The sequence below is a fragment of the Lepisosteus platostomus genome, chromosome 7, assembly GCF_059453375.1.
Source record: "Lepisosteus platostomus isolate fLepPlt1 chromosome 7, fLepPlt1.hap1, whole genome shotgun sequence".
NCBI lineage: Eukaryota > Metazoa > Chordata > Actinopteri > Semionotiformes > Lepisosteidae > Lepisosteus > Lepisosteus platostomus.
The window spans coordinates 11,504,254-11,526,694 of NC_142617.1; the positions used below are offsets into that span (position 1 = coordinate 11,504,254).

Here is a 22,441-nt window from a genome sequence, read left to right on the forward strand (position 1 = left end):
ATACTGTAACTGGAGTGACTGTAAAATGCTTGTTAATTAATTACATTCAAAAGCAACAATAGGTTTTTAGCTTAATTCATAGTGGAACATTCATTTCTATAGAATGTCAGCTACAAGCGCAACACAAAATAAAGCTTTTTAAGCTTTGGAAAGTCAGGTCTGTAATAAAGCTCGGAATTGTAAGTTATCTTGCAGCAAAAAGAAAGTTTTCATCCACTCAGTAGGTATATTGTTAACATTATGCAAAGTTCCCAGGGTGAACTACTGTATTTCAAATATCTGGACAGAGCAAGTGTGCCAAAAAGACTGGATGGAGTAACTCTCTTGGGTGATGTTTCCTATGTAAGACTTACAGTATGCCAGGAAGGCACTGTTTCTATACAGCAGAGCTACTGTAGGTGAAGAGCTTTGAGAAGAAAACACTTTTGGCATCGCCTGTGCATGGCAGATCTATGACAGTTTTTACTATTGGATAAGATTCTGTACCGTTTCTCCACAAAATTATACATCAAAATAAAAAACAGCCTTTTACCTTAGAGCACTGACTCAGTTCTTCTAACATACACTGACCTCTTTTTCAATACAGGATCTTATCATTGCAAATGCAGGTTTTCAAAGAAGCATGACTGTTACAAATCTAGTGATCTATTGAAAAGCTTTAAACCCACTTGACATCTACAGTTTACAAAGACACTGCTCGATTCCCCATAAACAGTGAAAAACACATTGAAAAAGAAAAGCATATGATCATAAATGCATTTTTATGTTTTTTTGTAATATCTCATATTAATCCTGTTTAATTGGTGTCTCAAAATTGCTCAGCCCAATGTATGTGTGTGTAAAGTAGTGTGCGTCTATAATGAACAGCTGCCCTGCATCTAGGGCTGTAGCTGGGTTAGACTTTGGTTCATCTCAGGCCCCTAGGAGTAAATAAGGTACTGAAAATAAATGGATTTAATACTTATGAGTCATCTCTGGTAACACAAGGTTAATTGGGCAATGGGTCACATGGTAAGAGGGCAGAATTGTTTTTAAAATCATAAAAATATGTGCTGAGATATTAAAACATTGCTGATGTCAGGCCTCACTTGCTTGGCAACATTGTGTAGAAGCAACACAGTAGTGTTACATAATACCACAACACTTCCTTAGGTAAGAAAGTGTTCTTCCAAAATACAGTACAGTAAATGCCTATTCTATACAAAAGACACAAATCCTGTAGCAGTCATACTTTAAAATCAATTTTGAACAATGTCTTAATATGATATCACTTAAGTGAAATTTAAATTATTCAGCCAATTAACCAAAGAAGTATCAGTAAATTTAACAATTAAGATAGCATATGTACAGTATATACTGTATGAAAAATTGTAAGGGCACCTCAGTATGGAGCACTGTAGCATAATTGGATGTCCAAATCAAGTAATGGAGTTTATTTAATGAAAGTTCGGGAGGGATGACAACAACCACGCTCAATCATTCCCAGCCATCAGTAATTAGCAATCACTCCCTTCGTCCTTCCTCCACCGAATGCTATAAATACTAAACACGATATCCCTCTTCCTCGCGTCTGACTTTTGCATCCCACCTCCACCCCAACTCCACCTCTGCAGCTTGGTTACCTTGCTGGGGGGTCCTGGACTCTTCGTCCTATGGCCAGGAGGTCAGCCCTCAGGCAAGTGGGTTAAGCCAAATATTTGCTCCACTACAGTTTATTATGCTTTGATCTTGGGCATTGTCATTCCTTGTGAAATCCAGGATTCCAGGATTCCAAAGGGTACAACCAAACAAACCAAACTTCTTAGTACTGCCTATGTGATGAAACTAAATATGATGTGACGAAATACTCAGACTCCAACAGGCAAGACAGGGATACATACAAAGGCAATTTACTTAATGTGTCTAAATACATTGAGCACAATCTCCTTGTTACTGTAATCTGACTGTCTCTCTCTGTTTTTCATGTTTTTGCTGAAAGGTTTCTTTGATATTTTTTCCCACTTTTCTTCTAAGGGCACTAATATATGGCCTTGAGTTTGTGGGACAGATCTTACTGAAGCATCCCTTGTGAGTAATATGACAAATCGTGTCATGCAGGCAAGAAGATAAAGGGCATATTTTAAAACTAATCATTGCTGCTACGGCTGCACTATTTGCAGGAACCAGAAAAATGAATGAAAAGTGTACGGTGCTCAACAATGAATAGCACATTACTTTCCAGGCATCTGTGCTGGCACTGAGGTTTATATGATTACAATCACTAGAATCCATAACAGACGACAGCTTCAACCTCAATTACATTGAGGTTGTCCAAAAATAATCCCCCTGATGTACTGAAATATCAGTATGTCTTTCTGCAAGCTCTTGAATCAGACTGTTTTAGAAGCAGAGGTAAGAAATGGGAATGTGTACTGCCAATCCCACCTATCTCAGAACTTGCATGAGAGCTCTGGTGCTTGAGTCTCACAGTGTAGCAGATTTTGTATGACTCCTTAAGACAGAAACAGCACGTGGAAATGTGAGATTGATCCAAATTAGATTCTGCTGGATCAGTTTATCCCTCCTTCACAGCCTTTTAAGCTTTTAACAATGCCCATGACAAAGTGACAAAGAAAACCTGCTGAATTCCAATCCCCAAGTTCTGGATTTGGGAGCCCCTGAGTAATGGCTGTGTAGGAAACAAAAGCAGTTGTACACATAAACAAAACCCTCCCCTCATCCCCCCCATCTCTGATAGAAGACCATCATCGCGACAGTGTAAGTTAAGCAATTATGAAGAAAAAATGACCACCCTCCTGCATGTGCAGTTGGTAGAATTGTTAACATAAGGAAAGAAATGTAGTGATTAAGAACTACAACCCAAAATTTTAATGCAGTGAAGTACAGGGACAGGTGTTATGGCGCAACTTGCTGAAAGGGACAGCCGTGTCTGTTGATGGGCTGGAAGTCCAAGTGCTAGAGCCCAGTGGGGCTCGGTGGAATTTGGAAGCTGGCGGAGAGAGATGCAATGGTGGAGCACAGAGGCTGCTGGAGATGGCTGAGGCAGGACGAAGACTGATGGTGAAGATGTGAGTGAGATGGTAGCTGCGATCTGAACAGGACTGGAGGCAAACGCAGCCTTCATGACAGAAACAGACAGGGACGGTGTTCTGCAGTGCGGCAATCTGGCTGAGAACTAAGCCACTGGACTGGCGCTGTGTAGGAGACAGGGTGCTGACAAGCAGATCAGATTCAGGACACACTGAGATTCCTTCAGGAGGTTTCAGCCCACGTTTTCGACTGTAAAGCAGGTCAGTATTGTTTAGCACAGCACCTTAGTTTAAGGACTCTCAAAGACAGAGCAACAGATCAGTGGCATAACAGAGTTTAAATAGTGTGATCTAGATGAATTAAGAACCCTTTAATTGGTTGAAGGGGGCTGGAAACCCAAGCAAGTCCAAGAAGCCCCAGGTGGAACATGGCTCCTTGGGAGTGTGCTGCAAGCTACCACTCACCAGGGCAGATAAACAAGACAGCTGCCACACCCTTACATAGACAGGGTGCTCTCTCCTAAAAGAAATCTGATTCGGATGAGAATGTAGTCAAATACCTCACTCTCCCTGCTCTGGCAATCAGTCAATAAGTCCATCTGGGAGGCTGCTCATGCTATATTAGATTTAATTAATTTTCAGTTTGGACTGAAGCATGTCAATGAAGCCTTGTTCTTGTCATTGTTTTCTTTTCTTGTTGCTTTTCATTGTTTAGGCTGGTCGCTACTTCTTCCTATACTGTATACATGTATACTGTATTTTTAAGTGGTTCCACCTTTAAGTGGCTAACATTTTATTTTTAATTTTCTGCCCAGATATATATTTTACATTAAAAATGAGCCTTTGGTGCCTGTCTGACCCACATACAGTAAGGCCATTTCTTTCATAAACTGGAAATGTCTTATCCGGGATGATAAAAGACCTTTCTTATTTCAATTTTGCACCATTCTCACTTCGTGTAAAATTATTTGAAGGATATTTAAATAAATAATGCTGGTGATCTAGTAATAAGACCAAAATGATAGGAATGTTTCAAGAATTATTCTAGTTTCATAATATTAACATTTTTAGGAGACAATAATACAAATATACTGTATGCTGTAAATACTGTATGTGATTTTTGTTTTTTATATGTGGTAAAGATAATGGTTGCTTCTTTTGTTGAAAAGCTATAAATAATAAAGTTAATGGAGTTTACAGCATTGAAGGAGTGATGACAGCAGTTCACTTTTACAGTACCTCTGCTGCCCTATCTTATCATTCTTTATGTCATTTCCTAAAATAAAAAATATACATATTGCTATTCCTCTTGAATGGAGAATTACATTAAAACAAAATGATAGATTTTGAAGAAATCCATTGGTATCTCGAAAAATATTAAATGACTGAGAAAAAGAAATAGTGAAGATGCAAGTATGCTCCTGTCAGCCTGGAAAAGTAATGATTTATTAATTCTTACAGTGCTTTGTAATTGGCATGAAATTCACTGTAGCTGCCATAATTATCTTGAACTTACACCCTTGCCACTGAGGCACAAGACTACTAGTTTTTTATCTTTGCACTTATGTATCTGTCATGTTTCACAAACTAATAAACAGCAGACCAAGGCCATGCACTCCTTCTAACCTCTTGCAAAGGCTAGTGGCTAAAAACCTTAATACTTAAATGTCAGTGCATTCTAGAAGTAATTAAGTATTAATTAACTATTAAGTAATGTTATTGTTCTGTGTGTTGCAACTAATTAAATGTTTTTGCCTTTCACATACCTTATATTCCTAAGGTATTGTGATTTGATTTTAAATTCTGTTGTCAAAGTTTCATCCTTCAAATCTTCAAGAAAATAAGTCTTCTAGAAGAGGTTTAAAGTTTTATTATATTTTACTATAGAATATTTGTTATTCTGATCTTTTATATACTGTACATTGGAAAAATCTCCCAATCTATGCCATATACCCCTTGACTCAACCAAATATACTATTCCAGAGGGCAACAACTGCGAAGTCCACCTCAGTTTCCCAGGGCTGTGCAACTTCCTCGCTGGTTTTGTGGAGTGGATTTTCCCATACGGCCAATCTCAAGAAAGGCAATGGACCCATAGAGACCAGAGGAGGACCTGCAGAGGTCCTCAAGGCAATACAATCATTCTCTTTGCAACCGTAATGCCACTAGGGCAGGTTTTACTCTATTACACAGACAAATTGAATGAAAAATTATAATTTTGCAACAGGTCTAGTGGAGACCAAGGAACACTCTTTCTTATGGATAAAAATAAATTAACCTACTGTATCAACAGTCACATCTAGACATACCAACCCTCCATACTGTACTGTACCATTCTTGGGGCACAATACACAAAACAGGGTCTCAGTGAGACCCAGTAGAAGACAATACATTTGTTTTCTTCTATTGGAAGGTAATGGAATACCTCTAGTTTAAATCATATTATGGGGGTGTGATGGGATGTGTCCAACCTACAGTATAGAGGATCTTGTTGCTGGCAGCTGTGTCTCACAGACAGGGTGGGAATCCCATAACTGGAGTTCCTGAGGCTGGCTGATTCAGCTGAGGAGAAGTGGGGAATGAAGTGAAAAATAGCTGACAGGGAGAAAACAGATGGGAACTGGAGACAGACAGGAGCAGACACCTTAAAAACAGCACTGGACAGGTGCTGGTTGATTGGAATGCAAGCAGTATTGAGGTCGCAGGGCTCAGGATTCAAGGGCTTTATAGAGTTTCAGGTTTGAAGGTTTACACGTCTCCTGGAGCAGAGATGAGTTCAGCAATGACAGAACACCCTCCCAGTGACATTTTGGGGGGTTTTATAGGTAGGACCAGGATTAATTAATTAGAATATTGGGTACCTGATTGAAAGAGGGATGGGAGATCGGACAGTGTTCGAATGTGTTCGAATAAGATCTCGGAAGAAATGAGAATACTCTTGGGAATGTTGTGGTCTTCCAGGGCAACCATTGGCGATGAGCCACCAATGGTCTGGATGTAATGGATCTATATTATCTTGACGTGCATTTTTTTTCTAGCACTTTTAGGTGAGAAATAAAAGGTACAGATATGTTCAGGTATAGAAACAATGAACTGAATATTTATAATCTGCAAACGCAGTACAATCCAAAGAGAGAAAAAGCAATCATTCACTAACCTAAATGTAACAATTTCAGTTCAGTTAAAAAATAATTTGTGAGTTTTAAACTTGACCCCAACAGTTGGCTTTTCTTCATTATGGTACAGGAGAATACATAATAGCAAGTGGTAATTACAGTATGTTTTTGACCTTGTCCTTCTGAATTGTTGGAATACCACTGATAACATATCTCTTTAAAAACATCTTGAAATGTGACATGGCGTAACTATTTTAGTATTACAGTAAATGTCTAAAGTTAGTCTACAATGTTATTACTCCCAAGCTCTCTGAAAATTGATATCGGTTTAAATTAAATGAACATTGGAGGAAAGAACAATAGAAGGATGAAGGGTTTAAATACACTTCTTAGTCAAGGAAAATTAATTTTATTATATGTGTTCAAGTGGTATTTCAGGGATTTCATAGGGAGACCAGGGTAACATTACACGATTGGGTGCCTGGTTGACAGGGGGATGGGGGAATGGACAGGAGGCCAAGTGTCTTTGAATAGGAACCCCATGAGAAAAGCGATCACGATTAATGCAGTGAAGTTTAAAGGGGAACTGCAATGCTATTTTAACTTGTTGTGGTTAGAAAGAACTGGCACTGATGAGTGCATTTCAAAATACAAAGAAAGTAAAATGTACACAGTATCATGCAAAATCTTCAATATGTATCACAAAACAGACAAGATTTCCAGGTATGTGCAGCACCGTTTTCTGAAATTCAGAACAACACAATACAACTTCTGGTGATGTTTGTGGACCTATTACATTCTAAACAAGCAGGCTCGTAAATACTGTACATCTCTTTTTAAACCAATAGCAATTTTGTTCTTGACTTCAAGACGGTTTTGCCAACAAATACTACAGTACTTGTTAACTCTGCATGTAGATCACATTGGATAATTTCTTCAGTGAAAAGCCTGCTGCACAACCTGTACTTATCCGCTCGTACAACGATTTACGTAAGTTATTAAAGTGAGTTGCGAGCAGGAAGGGTTGTTTTATATCGTAATTTGCGTAAAATTTTGCGATACTATCAATGAATTAATTTTGTTACTTTGATATAATTAGAAAATGCTGATATACACATAATTTCTAGAAATTATTATTTCATGAATTTGTTGCATGTAACTATTTCAGTACATAGAAATTAAATGAAATAGAAAATATTGTATTGCTTTAAAATCACAAAGCTAGGTTAAAATATGAAATTTGAACTTTTCCCTTGTTTTTCCAATCAATTGTTAATGTATTGGAAGTCAGTAAATACTCCATTATCTTCATCATGTACTGTAAAACTGTTAGATGTGTTATAATCTTATAAAATAAGTGTATGAGTGCTTGATGTGTAATTTACAACTTATTTGTTTACGCTTAATACAATTCTATTGTAGAAACAAATCGTATCATTTCCTAACCTTAAATCTAATGTTTTCTGTAAGCTTCTGCACTTTCATTTTATCCATGACCCTATCTGTTGTATATACATGTAAATGTTAAAGGTATGTTTGACTGTTTCTGTAAGATCGAAGAACTTTCACATTTACAGTAGGATTATCTCCCTTGTTCCCATACAAAGCAGTCAATGGATTTTGTTTTGCTATTCCTTATGGGAAAATGCACAAGCCACAATAGACTACAAAGCTGTGTAGAGTGACATGCATAAAGGATTGAAAGCAATTTTATGAAGAATCTATTGACTTCAATCAGAGAATAAGACAGCCAATTCAATTTTGCACTGACAAAACACAAAGCTGCTACGGCTACAAGGCTACACAGGCTTCAGGCAGAGGACTAAATTAAGTAGTACTACAATTCCAAGTTAAACTGTCAGTTTGCACAGTAGCTCAGAGTCATCTTCAACTAAATAGTGTTGCACAGATGATTACTTTTCTTTTAAAAGAAGGCATGCGTGCAGACGTTTGATCCCATGAGGCAAAGTGGTTTACACAAAAATATTTTTTTACAAAGTTAACAGTTATTTATCTGATCATGTTAAATATTATGGCACTTTGACAAAACACTTTAGAGACTATGTCCCCCTACAGAAAGAAAAGTAGTCAAGATCCTATGAAACCTTTAAAAAAGCAGGGAACACATTCATGTCTGCCAGCAATAGAAGGAGATGAGCATAAATTATTTTGATTCAGTCATATTTGAATGCAGTATATATTTTTTTTTAATCAAAGAATACTAAACTATACCAAGAACTCTTTGATGTGTGTTGATTTATTAAATGACTAAATTTACAGTAACCCCTGCCATCATTGCATTCTTTAGAGTCAAACCACCTTTCTGTGGGATGGTGTTCTTATGATCTCTCTCTACTTCTTCTCTAGATGTGTTTGAATTGAGTAACTGTGAAATGTAAAAAAGAACTGATGAAGTTTTCTGTAAATGCTAACATTGGGTACATTGTATTTTCTTGGATAGGCCAGGAGCATTGGCCCTTGAATGCATAAATCTTTTTATTACTGCAGAATTGTTCTAATCTCCTTCTGACCTGATGCGAATCCTTTACAAAAAGCTGTTGAAAAAAAATGTGCTGGATGGACTGAAATTAAAAATTAAAGTTCCACTTTAGCGGGCCTGGTGCAGGAAAAGCTTGTATCAAACGTTAACCTTCCTGAGAGCTGCTACCCAGAATGCTTCATCTCTCACCTTGATTGAACAATCACTTGCAGGAGAATAAGAACTATTAAGATAGCCTCCTAATCCTTAGCCTCTCTTCTCAAGAGAAATATACTGAATTGCACAGGGACCAGAGGAGAAGAGGGGTACTGGAGGTTGTCTGATGTGGACTAATATCCTCAGGGAACGCATAGGAACAAAAGTAAATCTCTGCTTATGAATGTTACATAGTAAAATCTAACAGTTCTCTTGTATTACAATTTGTGTTTCTTCTTAAACACTACTGCCAAAGCAAACCTTTAATTCATGTGGTTATCTCATTATTCTGATTCTTGTCAATGGAGTCAACATTTTGATTGTTTTTGGTATGTTTCCGCCTGGTTGTAGGAACAAAATGTGAGTTTTTGCAGTCCTATTAATAATGGATACATAAAATAGATGCACACGAATGTGTGCTCTTTGTTAAGAATCCACATTTAAATCAATGTGCATTCTTAGAGGCAGACAACACATAGTTGAACTAAGTAGCATGTCACAGACCTCTGCTTCCAACACAGGAGGCACCAACATAACATGCATTTCAATTCCATGCAGCATTACTCTCACAAAATGCTCAACTGAACGAAAACCTCTTTAAAGAACAAAACAGAACTGTTGAACCTTGTTGAATAAACTTCACATCCTTCTCCAGCTCCTTTTGCAAGTTGCAGAGACCAAATACATTTTTCATTGTGCGCCTCTTAATTTTTCTGCCCTTACTTAGGCTAAAAACAAGATCCCATGGAAAGAGGGGAATGATAGGGATACCAGTTCTTAAGCCTTTGTAATAATGCAAAAAAAGGGCAAAGGACTTTCTGCACCAACAGATAACTTCCAACTCTTGTCTCATACTGTACTTTATGTGCAGGTGATTAAAACTAAGAATTGAAAAAAAATTAATCCTTATTTGTTTTAAAATGTAGGAAAAGCAAGCACAAGAAAAGCAATATATTTCATACTGAAATCTAAAAATATTTGGAAAATATTATAAGTATAAAAATATAACTGTGTTCTTTTACTACAGAGCAGACATGAGTAAAAATGCCCTTTATGATATACACGCAGTTCATTGTTTCCTTGCACGATATATATCTGACCCTGACATTATATTAACTACTATTATGAAAAGTACTGTGTATATGATATTGACATTGGCTTGTCTCCAAACTAAGTGACACGAAAGGCTCCTATAAACAGAATCTGTCCCGGAAAATGTTTTTTAGGACATTGCATTTCCCTTGCACCTTTACAAAGCTTTGACTTTATATATATACCAGGGATAATTTCTGTTTTGGGGCTGCATGGTGATGCAGTGGGTAGAATTGCGACCTCACAGTGCTGAGGTCAAGGGTTCAATTCCAGTCCTGTTGTTTTATTTGTGTTGAGTTTGTCCTGCAGGTGCTTCGTTTTCCTTCCATATAGGCCGGTTAATTGGCTTCTGGGAAACTTGGTGCTACAGTAGGTGCAAGTGTGTGTGCTTGGTGTCCTATCCAGGGTGTATCCTGCCTTGTGCCTTTTGCTCGCCAAGATAGGTCCCGGCTTTCCCGTGACCCTGAAGTGAAAGAAGTTGCTAGAAAATGGATGGATGGATTCCTACTTTAAGGATGTGCATAGCGGTGGCAACTTGGGAAATTAAGTGCAACAAAATATTGTTTGCTGTCTAAACATTCACACATCTGTCTGACAAAATTGTCTAGCCTTGGAGGTTTGGCTGCTATGGAGACTTATCTTCTCCCAGGGTGGCTTCCTACTGAAAGATAGGTGTACCTGGGCCAAATCCTTAACACAACCCTTAAGCAATCAGTTACTGCTTTACAACAGTATTCCACATCAAAGCAGTGTTTGGCTAGAGATAAGCAAATGTACGTGTAGTAAATACTGAGTATGAACAGAAAACAGCCAAAGAAAGAATTTAAAAATATGGACTGAAAAAACTGCTTGCATTGACTGATGCATTAATGATACAGGGATAGTTTGATACTTTGATCATTTTTGCAGACATTTCTAGTAATGGTAGTTAATACTATTCTTTTGGGTAAAAAAAAATCAGTTTTCAAATTTTATATATGGTAGATACTGTACTTTATTTTACAGGTAATTGTTTTTTAAACTGCAATACCATTTGCCATACTGTACATATTGTACATTAGCAACAATACTACTAACATCCAGATTTTTTTTTTACTGTATGTGCAATAAATTCAGCCTATTTGGAAATCAGAAGTATGTGAAAAAACTGTTCAAACTGGTATTATTTTTAAATTCATGTAGACTTTCTAGAATACAATAAAGGCTGTGTAATATAAAAAAAATTGAATTCCAAATACAAAGTCCTATGCACAGATATTTCTAATCTTCTGCATTCCATGACAGATTGTATACTCCTTCAGCTTTCATAAATCTCAGGACTGCATCTTTAATGTAAATAATTAATTCACCAGCTGCGATTTTAAATCTGTTACATCAAAGAGCTTTTATGGTTCATAAAGATAAACACCATCATTTTCCAGTTGTGCATTACACGCCAAACCTTCTCTTGTATACAGGATTGCTTAACACTCAAACAGTCAGATTTACATCTCCCTGAAAATTTCATTGTTTCACTATTCATTGGAAGCATAACTTTGGAACATCCAGAACATCATAAACAACAAAAACATTGATTGAAACAGCAAATTTTAAATGACTCAGGTATGATGGTGGCTTGTTGGCTAGTGCTACTGGTTCTGACTTTGATTCTGGCTTTGTGCCTGTCTGTGTGGAGTCTGTATGTTTTCCTAATGTTCACATTTTTTTTTATCATGCAGCATACTGAATAGGTTACATGCATGAACTACTGCAAATTCTCCCTATCCCTGAGAACCACATGTAACCTACATCCTCCACATGTAACCTGCCATGTCAGTGTAGATCTTTGATTTAAAACAATCCTGTTAGAGAGGACAAGGCAGAAGAATCAGTTGCAAGCATTTTATTTCTAGATCCAACTTTTTCTGTGAAACCAAAAGACTCAGAATGATTGTCATATATTCAGATATTGATCATACTATAGCTTTATGAATCTTTACACACAACTGTTCTACTGTAAATTTGCTGAGGTATACAGTTTTTGTAGTTTATATTTCTGCGAATGTATTTATTTGAAGTTTTAGACTGTTTATCTAGGTTTGTCAGCATTTTTTTTTTACAAAAGTTATTCCAGGCAAACTATATTCAATGTCCAGGATTTCACATTTTGAAACTTTTCCATAAACGTTTATACTGTACTTGTTGTGCACAGAGCCTACAGTATACTGTATACTTGTGAAAATGAAATGTGAGGTTCATTTTCATTTATAAGTCTGATGAATGAAATGAAGTTTTGCTGGATGAATGAAAGATCACTAACAGTATGATGGTAGAGCAGTCGTAAAAGCTCTCTCATTTCTGATGGAACAAATGGTGATGTTTATACTGCATCACTAAGCACCTTCAGTGCAATCTGAATGCAGTCTACAATATATCAAGTAAAATAGAAATAGAAAATGACTTTGTATTATGAAAGGCTTTTGTACGTAGTCATCAGCATGTTTCTTTTCTGTATAGATATTGAAGTGCAGAGCAAGTAGTTCAGCCATAACTTCACAACTATTATCTTTATTACTCCAAGTAGCAAAGAGGCAGCGTGAAGCAGATTTTAAAGCTCTCATTTCAAAACTGGAAAGTTGTTGTTTCCAATTCCCATGTAGGCTGCTACTCTTACTATACTTCCTTGATTTTATATGGCACTTTGCATCACAAAATATCTCAAATGACTTAATGTACAGGAAGAGGACATCTTCTTGGGCAACATGCTGATGTGTGGTGAGTGTACTCGCACACTATGGCTGCTGTTGCATCATCCAGGGGCTACACTTTGGTGGTGGAGGGGAGTCCCCATAACCTGTAAATCGCTTTGGGTATTGTGTTCAACACATTATTATTATTATTATTATTATTATTATTATTATTATTATTATTATTATTACTACCACCCTGAGGAAACCTCACAAACACGGGGAGAACATACAAACTGATAGATTAAAACCCACTTTTAGGAGATATGGATAACTATTTAATCTGCATACTGTAGATGCGAAAACTGTCCAAACTAACGAGCAGAGTCCCAGTTATACAGTAAGGAGCAAAGACGCAGACTGGACACAGGAAAAAGGCAACGGAAATGTAAGAACCAAAGATACTCTACTTCGCAAAGCAGCGCTCTAGTGGAAAGGACAAATATTGAATCCTACAACTTTAAGGCTGCTGTGCACTCAGCCTCTTATGAAGCAGCTGCAGAGGGCGGGTAGGATCGTCATTCAAACAGTAGTGGCAGAAATAGCCTAGAACAGGTATACAAGAACTGGAAATGTTCAGAGCTGTAAACTGGATTCTTGCTTGCTGGATCACTTTATCAACAGAGTCTGCTGTGTTTTCTTCATAATTAGAAGCTATTCAACTTAATGTACGTGCAAATAATCGTTTGTACTGTATTTCCGTAGTGCAATTGTTATGCTATGTTTTTATGTATTTTTAAGGAAGAAATAGTATTTTGGATATGTTCGGTAGATTTTAAACGGCACCATTCTTAATGCGTTCCAACGCTGGAGGAGGTTGTTGAAACTTTTGTCATTTTAATATACGGAACATTACTGATTTTGCATGTGAATAAACTCTACGCGTATCATTTCGAATTTGGAAACAAATAACCTTTAGCCACGCTCTGTATGACCTAACAGTTGTGGACAACTATTTACCTGATTAACTTTAATGCCATATCACCAAAAACGCAGAATATACACAGTAGAGCTATTTTGAAACCTTTCTAGTTTTAAAGCTTATCAAAAAAAAAAAAATTGGTGCTGTTTTTTTGCCAAAATGACAGTGAAGGCAATTAGACATTTCGAAAGCGAGTTCATTCGACTTTACTGAAATGGTGTACAGAATATAGTGAAAATTAGGGTATACCACCCTGTTCGTTTATTAATCCATTTTAGAAATGATTTAAATTAAATTTTAATAAGAGCAAAATGCCAAAAAATATAGTGTATGACCATTCTTTGCTAGTATAATGACATGTTTGTTTAAATAACTGTCGGATAATTTCAGTAAAGCTGTTAACTGCCTAATAAATGAGTGTTGCTTGTGTTAAAAGAAAAATCCTCTGAATAACTCAGCCCGGATGTACTGTACTTAATTTTCGTGGAGAAAGAAAAAAATGTATTTTTGTATGTCCTCTTTCTGAATGAAAGACAGCCTTCTCGCTGAATCTCTACTGATTGCACGCTGGATTTACAATTTGGAATTGCTGCTGCTTAACAGATAAATCAGACCGCCAAGCTTTGCCAGCAAGCAACACCAGTCAAGTCACTGTCCGATACAGCTGTCATTTCAAAAAGCACGTTCACCTTCGACTGCTGGCCGCCTGGCTGCTTATGCAAATAAGACTAAGGAAACGTGGGCATGGAGTACCCACGCCTTCTGAAATACCCGATCAATAGTGAATATTAAAACGAGCTGGCGTAATAAACTCGCACAACGGGCACTATTATAAACCGCCAGGTCAATGGAAATTTCTACTCATTCGAGTAGAGTAGTTACTCTAGAACTACTGGAAAAAGATAAAAACTCAATTTTTTCCGTCTTTATTTTACATGGGTTTTTTTTAATCGTTTAGGTATCTCTTGTCAGTAGTTTGCTATAATGGCATCAGTATTTGAATGATTCGAAAAGGGAAGAGGAGAGTTGGCAACTAAGGTTTTAGACATGCCAGAAAATGTTTCCCTCCTCAGGAACCGCTCAGAACTGGGGCACAGTCGAGCGTTGGGAGGGAACCCTCGTCCTGCCTGGGCGGTCACGGTGCTAGCCAGCGTGCTGATATTCACAACAGTGGTGGATGTCTTGGGGAATTTTCTGGTGATTATTTCCGTTCTCAGAAATCGGAAACTTCGAAACGCAGGTAAGACGCACCAAAGTGCTGTGTACTGTATGTTCGTACTTCTGACAGCTACAAGCTTGCGAGGCATTTAACCTTTCAAAACAAAGTGCTTATTTGAAGGTATTGAATTTTTAGAAAAAAAGGCTCACGTTGTGTAAAATTCATGTTTATGTTGATATCTGAACCGTGATTGTGATGATAACTTGATTTAAAATAAATGTACGGTGCATTTACTGTAGGTAGCAAGCATCACATGATTGTACTGTGTTATCAGTTACATTTACACACTTTTGCAACATGCGACTGATTTTGCGTTAAACCTACAGTTCATCGCGTTGTGCCCTAAATATTTATTTCTAACAATAGTGTCTTTATGCAAACACTTAATGAATGAGCGTCCCATTGATAATAAACTTCATTCACACGCTTGACAGATACAGTAGATGCAAAACAATGAATGGGAGGGCATTCAATGAATGGGCTTATCTGCGGCACTTTTTTTCTACGATATACAGTATAACAAGTCCATGAAATTACAGTACACAGCACCGGACTCTAATTGGCAGCTTGCTCTTGTGCATGGTAGGCTGCACATGTCAGAAAGAATGCAATAGAAAAGCTTCGATATTACAAGAATAACGATTTGCAAACTCCAGGCTTTCAAATTGTTAGACCACGGGCTACTCTATCACCTTTTCATCTGCTGAGTATACTAGGAGCCCACAGCTGGTACATTACACAGCCAAATTAAATGTAGGGTATTAATGAGGGACGTACTAGCTTGTCAACCCAACTGTTGTATTAAAAAAATGTTTAGTGTCAGTTCTGTTATTACGGGTATTGAAGCAAAAGTCCTAACAGTTTTCAAGAGTTTGTGAATCTTAAAATGGGGGAAATTTAACTAATGTACAGTACTTTCCTCACCAATTCAACAGGTTTTTAACACATCTCGTGAACGCTAGTGGGCTACATTCCAAATTTCTCAAGGGAATGAAAAAGACGCGCTTAATTTTCGCATAACAACATTAAGTCAACATTAACCACGATTCCATTTACAAAATGCATTATTATTCAGGTTTATTTTTACAATTAGCTTTTAGCTTCTCTAATCACAGAATTATATACACAGAAGAACAAATGGGTAGGGAAGAGTAAACACAATTATATGGAAGTCATATACTGTATAAATGAACCTTCTAATAATCTTAGGGAGGGGGTTGGAACATTTTACCTACCATTTTAAAGTTCAGTTGTGTATTCTCAGAAACAGATGCAATCACGTACATAGGAATATAAGACAAATTAAGAAGACTTTTACCCATCTAGACAATGTAGCTGCTTGTAGCTTCGGTAATTGATCCAAAGATCTCACCCCCTTTATCCCAGCCCATTTTGTACATATGTTTTCTAAGTATCCTAACCCTTTCCCTCTCCAGTAATTGTGAAAGAATCATTTTACAGATAGATTTACCCCATCTAGAAGCAGTCCAAAAGATGATGTTTCCGTACTATTGCAGTTCTACCAACTTCAGGTGGTCTAAGGAAAACTAGAATCCAAACTGCAGCAGGAAAGTTGAATTGTCAGTAAGGCTTTTATTTTGTTTCAAATGCTACTTAGGTTCACTATATAACATGTATTTAATATACTGTAGCTGCTTCTGGTGATCTATTATGTACTTGTAGCAAAACAGGGCAGTAACACCTGGAATGAATCTCCTGTTAACTGTGTAAGTAAAACTGAGAAACAAACAGACATGACAAAAGGTATCTGTGTCACATGCACAAATATGCAAACCAAGTCAAATTAATTAATGTGTTTATGTACACATTTATATTGTGTCTTTATTGGATCATTTGCCAATATACAAGAAAACGATTAAGGCTCTATTCATCTTTGCTTACAGTATGTCCTAGCAGTATGTACTGTAAAGTCAATTGGCAGAATGGAAATATACTAATTTTAGCTCTAATAATTCAAATTGCTTAAGTGTTTCAGCATTGTTAAGTCATAATGGATTCATGGACTATTTATTTGGTGTTACATAGTCCCCAGGAATCAACGCTGAATAGCCACTTATCAAAAAGTATTATCAAATATCATTAAATGTACAACTTTCAGTAACTACATTTTAGTCCTAAAGTAGAAATAAGATCTTTGATCATTTGACTGATTCAAACAAGTGAATTTGTGAAGCCATCAATATACAGTATGACTTCAACAGATACTTAAAGTTTAGCAGACTTAAAGTTTTGAAGATAAATCTTACAAATAAAAGTATAATGAGCCTTGATTAGTTTGGCGTTTTCCCAGAAGTAATCAAACTTTTTATCTGGGAGAAAAACCAACAGATTATGTCTGGTCAAACGGTTGGCATGCAGAGAAAAATTATATTGTGTTTGGCAACTTTATGTGATTTTGTCTGTAACTTCATCAGTTTTCTGATATGTTACATCTTCATTTGATATTGATGAAAAATGCTAGAGTATTACAGGTATGTGTATGGGTTTTGGGCAGGTCCAGTACTGTTATAACTGGTGTTAAACGATCGTGTGTTTCTGTTGTATTAAACATTAAACATTATTGTCTAAGATAAAACCAAGTCAAATAATTTTGCCCAGTGATATAACATTGTGTTGAGTATGTTTATATGTTCTTATGTTAGTTTCAAATAGTTTTCAACAGTTTGAAATAGTTTTTGTATTTCAAAACCATGTCAGAGACAATCAGTGGTGTCCATACTTTGGAGAAGCGTTCTATGTTGAATACACAATAAATGAGTGGTTCTTTTTCAAAAAAATGGATGTACCTGGATATTATATGAACTAGAATTGATCTATCACAGGAAATGTAAACTACTGTAGGTATGAATAGATAAATGTGTTTTATTTCTGAAAATAAAAGAAGGCTGATGCTTCAATGTAATTGAAGAATCATCAAGCAGGACGCATTTTAGGAAGATAGTTGTTTCTTGAAAGAGAAATATGGCTAATTAAAAAAAAAATATTATAAACTCAGGGGTATGGAAGAGGGGTCTACAAAAATTTAAATACGTTTAATTATGGAATTGAAAATTATTGTGGAATACGTGAGTGTTTTCAAACAAGACGGGCCCAGGAATCAACAGAATTACTTCACCATTTACATGCACATCTTGTTAAGATTTCAGCTCATACGGCTCAGATTTTTAATGAAAGTACTGCCAATTATTTCAAGCTGTTCTGGTACTCCAGGGGCAGGGTTACAGACCTCCTTTAAATCAGACCCAGCCGATTAAATACATGGCTTCAAAAATGACTTTGAAGTCTGTTCTCCTTTGCTACCTCTTCTCTACGTTGTAGAAGGTGTTTCAGGGATTAAGGCTGCTGTAATCTGTCCATGTCTTGCCTGCAGTCACTCCTGCTTGGTCATTTTCATGAAAAAAGGCTCTTACAGTATATGTCCTAGGCCTGGATTTCTCATTCCCATTGTTCTCCTGTAAAACTGACCATTGATTTTCAAAGTAAATAATTATTTTTTTATTTTTTTATTTTTTACTTAGTAGTATACCCATCAGAATCTGTAAAATACTCAGGCAGATTTCTGTCCTGTATCAGTTCTTTTTAATGTTGCAGTGTTTGATGGTCTGTGTACTTCAAACAATATGTATAAAATATGTAATTTAACAATACAGCTATGACAGTAGCTCTGAACACACTGAAGTCACTCATATTGAATGGAAAAAGAACACGTAGGTTGACAAGTTTCACTCATGTAAACCTTTTTATGTGCTTACTGTACATGCTGCATGGTACTGTAGATAAAAAACAAAGACTAGCTGCTTATGGTTACAGTAGAATGTACAGAGTAAGGAATAGTCTAATATATGTATTAGCAACTTTCTAAATTACTGTACCAACTCTTAGGAAATGAGGCTTTACAAAATAAATACCACTGCAATCCATTGGCATCAGTAATCTCCAAATTGGAAAACAGTATGAGATTTTAGATTCTTACAAATATGCATTATGCATGTATTCAGTGCTGGATTTGTTCCCCTTGTAGACATGTAATGACAACCTTATTTTACTGTATGTAAAATAGGTATTTAAACTTGGTGGTACAGTAAATACTTTATGAATACTGCACAGTCACTGCTGGGTTTGAGTGTAATAGATAAAAGATGTGAACATGTGAACTATGAAATGTGAAGTAGTACAGCAAGCATATTGTTTATATTTCCTAGGATGAAAGTACCAGTACTCAATATAATGTCATAGTTTTATACATTTGTTCAAGATCTTTTATGTTTTCCTTTAATTATGTACTCTTTCATGTCTTTGAAATTTCTATTTTGCCAGTAATTCCTTCTGGATTATTAATGAATTCTCCCTTTATGAATTTTCATTATGGTGGTTGATTTATTTTAGTCACTCTTGTCACAGAAATAATACAGTACCTGCTCTTGGAGAACTAATTGACTGGCCTTCATATTGCCCTGAGAAAAGAAGAAAGGTTACAAATAAGGGGTGGCCATTTGACCATCTAGTCTGTTTGGTAGTTAGTAGCTAATAGATCCAAGAGTCTCCCTTGGTTATTTCATGAGGGAAGTCAAGGTACCAATCTTAACAACATGGTTAAGTAGCTTATACAATACTCCCACAATCCTTAGTTTAAACCTTAGTAAAAAGATGTTCCTCCTGTTCTTCTAACCTTCCATGTAGTTTCTACTTATTTGCTCCAGCTCACAATTAACTATTTATTCCCCTCATAGTCTTCTTTGTTCAAGACTAAAAAGGTTCAGAGCTTTCAGCCCATCAGAACAGGAGATTCCCTCAAGTCCCAGAACATATCTGTTTGCTGTTCTCTGGAATGATTGTGGAGCAGCAAAATATTTTTTGCAACATAGTGTACACAATATTCTGAATGAGGTCTACAGTAACTCCAAATCCTAGTGCACCGTGCAATTTTAGTATGACATGTCTTGAATTACAGTAAATGCTACAGGTTTATCTACAGTACACACAGTATCCTGAAATTTTGTTTGCTTTCTTATTGCTGCTCCATATTGTCTCCTGCTGTCCATTGCTGTCCCTGCAAAATAGCTACTGAGATTGCTGTGGATGCTTGTTATGACCCCAAGTGTCTAGGGGTAAAGGGGTGTAACATTTAGGATAATTCTTTTGGAAGCAGGTGGGTTTTGGTGAGGGACTAGGAAGCGTGATAAGGGTAAGGAACTAGAGTGGTGCCAAAGGAAAGAAAATAACAAACAAAATGGAGCTGGCTAGGACAGTGAGGGAAAGCTGTTTCGGGTTTTCTACAAAAGAAAACCCGAAACACACGGTCTTCGGCGTCTTCAACACCCTAGCTAACCTGCACTGACTACCCAAAACCATACAAGACAAATGGCACTCACCCATACTAAACTAGTGTACTAATACAAAATCAACTAAGTGTGTAAGTGTACCCAACAACCTTAACTAACCTTATATACAAAAGTTCACACAAAAACACAAGGGAACCAGGAATACAAATAAGGGAAAACAAGAGTAATCAACAGGAGCAGGGTACAAAAGAACACAAAAGTTGAACATGTAACACTGGGGCAAGGTAATGGCAAAACAAGGATGAACACACAAACAAAGGAAAGTACAAAGAAACTAACGTAAAACCAACAAAACAACAAAGCCGAAGCTATACAAAAATACACACACAAAGCAAAACAAACCAACAAATGAAGCCGAAGCAATAACCAGGAGCGAAGCGAAGCGATAACCAAAACCAAACGGAACCGAAGTCAAACAAAAGGCCTCTTCTTCCTGAAAGCCTCCATGTTATATAGTGAATAAAATGTGTTCTGATTGGCTGAGAGCTAATTAATGATGACATCATACTGAAACAGTGGAGTGATGGTGGGCCAATGGGGAAGGGAGAACAATCAAGGGTCAGCAGTGTGGAACATAGAAAAAACACACACAGAACACACACTGGGACGTAACAATGCTACATAAACAATTCAGAAGGAGGGGTAGGGAGTTTTGGAAGTACTCTTCAATGTCAAGCAAAATCAGTTATTACAGTTCTTAATACTTTATATTTAGTGCTGTGAAATTACACAGCCAATAGTTCACATTTGTGACGCTTGCTTTGCTATGGAGTAGCAACCTAATATCTTTTTACAGACAAGGTAGCTTCATCTTACAGTAGTTCCATTCCAAACAATTACTGCCGTACTTTTGGTATAAAAATTACCACTAGGTTTGGCACTAAATGCCAGCATTCTGCTTTATTATGCTATTCAAGCTCAATAAATGCTGTTCATGTACACAATTTAATGGACACTTTGATAAGATAATATTGGCCAACCTCTTCCCTTTCGTCTCAGAAAGATAAGAGACTGAGGGCATTACTGCGTGTTTTCAAAAATGCTTGAATAGGTTATCTTCAGTTTTTCTGGTTGGTATACTGTCTGGTGTGTTGTAAAGTATAGCTCTAGTATATGAGAATGTTCTGTTGCAGTATCATCCATCGCTTAAACAAAGTGTATATCATAAATATGTTTAAATAATTTCAATAATTTCAATTAATTGTCAAATTTTATGTGATGCAGTGCTGTAATTATTGTGGTTGCCTTTCATAGCCTTTGTGCCTTGTTATCAGTGCTAAGTAGATTATTTTCACCATTTTAGGAATGGTATCTTGATATTCTGATGTGTTTTAAAGGTTTTTCATGTTTTTTTCAAAACTTTTTGTCCGTCTTATTTCATTTTTAATTAACAGAGATACAATCCTGCTTGTGCGAGCAACAATCTTTGCTGAAGAATATTCTGAAAGAACTTGCAGAATAGTGCTAAAATGTTATAGTAAGAATGATTTACTGTAGCACTTCAATCAGTCAAATCATACGATTTTCTGCATTTTGGTCTGTTAAAACAGCTTGCAGGTTCTGCCTGATGAGAAGTAGATGGAGAAATGAATACTGTATATTTTCCCTCTCATCAAAAAATCCTTTGCGTGTCATCTAAGTCTCAGCTTCAAGCTGCAGATAACGGAATTCATTTCTTGACAGCATAACGGGATTTCCAAGTGCACCATTAGCAAGTGTTAATATTACTGCCTCCAAGTCTAAAATTAGTGTTATTTGGGTGTATAGTACTGTTCTCTGAATCTTCATTTGTTTGTGGACTCAGTGATTATGTTTCCTCTCTGCTGTGCCCTTCACTAATGTAACATGATTTCAGGAATTCCTTTGACATTTAGTTATCTGAAAGAGTCCAGACATGATCAGCTTCAAAAGTATGCAATAGCATAGTCAGACACTTCAGAGACAACTGAACAACAAATGTCTGCTATTGAAAATCTGCATGACCATATTCATGAAGTAAGTTTATTAAACAAAAACTAAATAAAACTTAAGGCTAGAAAGCATGATCGCTCTAACAATTAGTTGTTTTAGGTGCAAAATTGTTAACCTTATTTGTCTTCCTCAGCCATATAAAAAGTATTTAGGTCACATGGTGATAGATCTCCTCTGATGTCTTTACATAAGGCATGACACATCTCTCAACTGCTACCAACAGCAATTCATGCCTCAAGCACTCAGAGACTGCAGGGCTCACTGTGCCACTGCCCTATCTGACTTATCCCAATCTACCTTGACTGGCA

The 22,441-nt window shown here is 36.6% G+C and overlaps 1 protein-coding gene across 2 annotated transcripts in view; it reads left to right on the forward strand.

The window, feature by feature from the left end:
• The first annotated feature begins 13,170 nt into the window (after positions 1-13,170).
• Positions 13,171-22,441, forward strand: part of mtnr1bb (melatonin receptor 1Bb) — a 29,040-nt gene continuing 19,769 nt past the window's right edge. Inside the window, exons 1-2 of one of the 2 annotated variants that reach the window (XM_088639243.1) lie at positions 13,171-13,326; positions 14,654-14,820. In XM_088639243.1, the coding sequence (XP_088495369.1) occupies positions 13,325-13,326; positions 14,654-14,820 (169 nt within the window). In that variant the 5' untranslated portion in view covers positions 13,171-13,324. The other variant, XM_088639242.1, reaches the window with a different exon arrangement.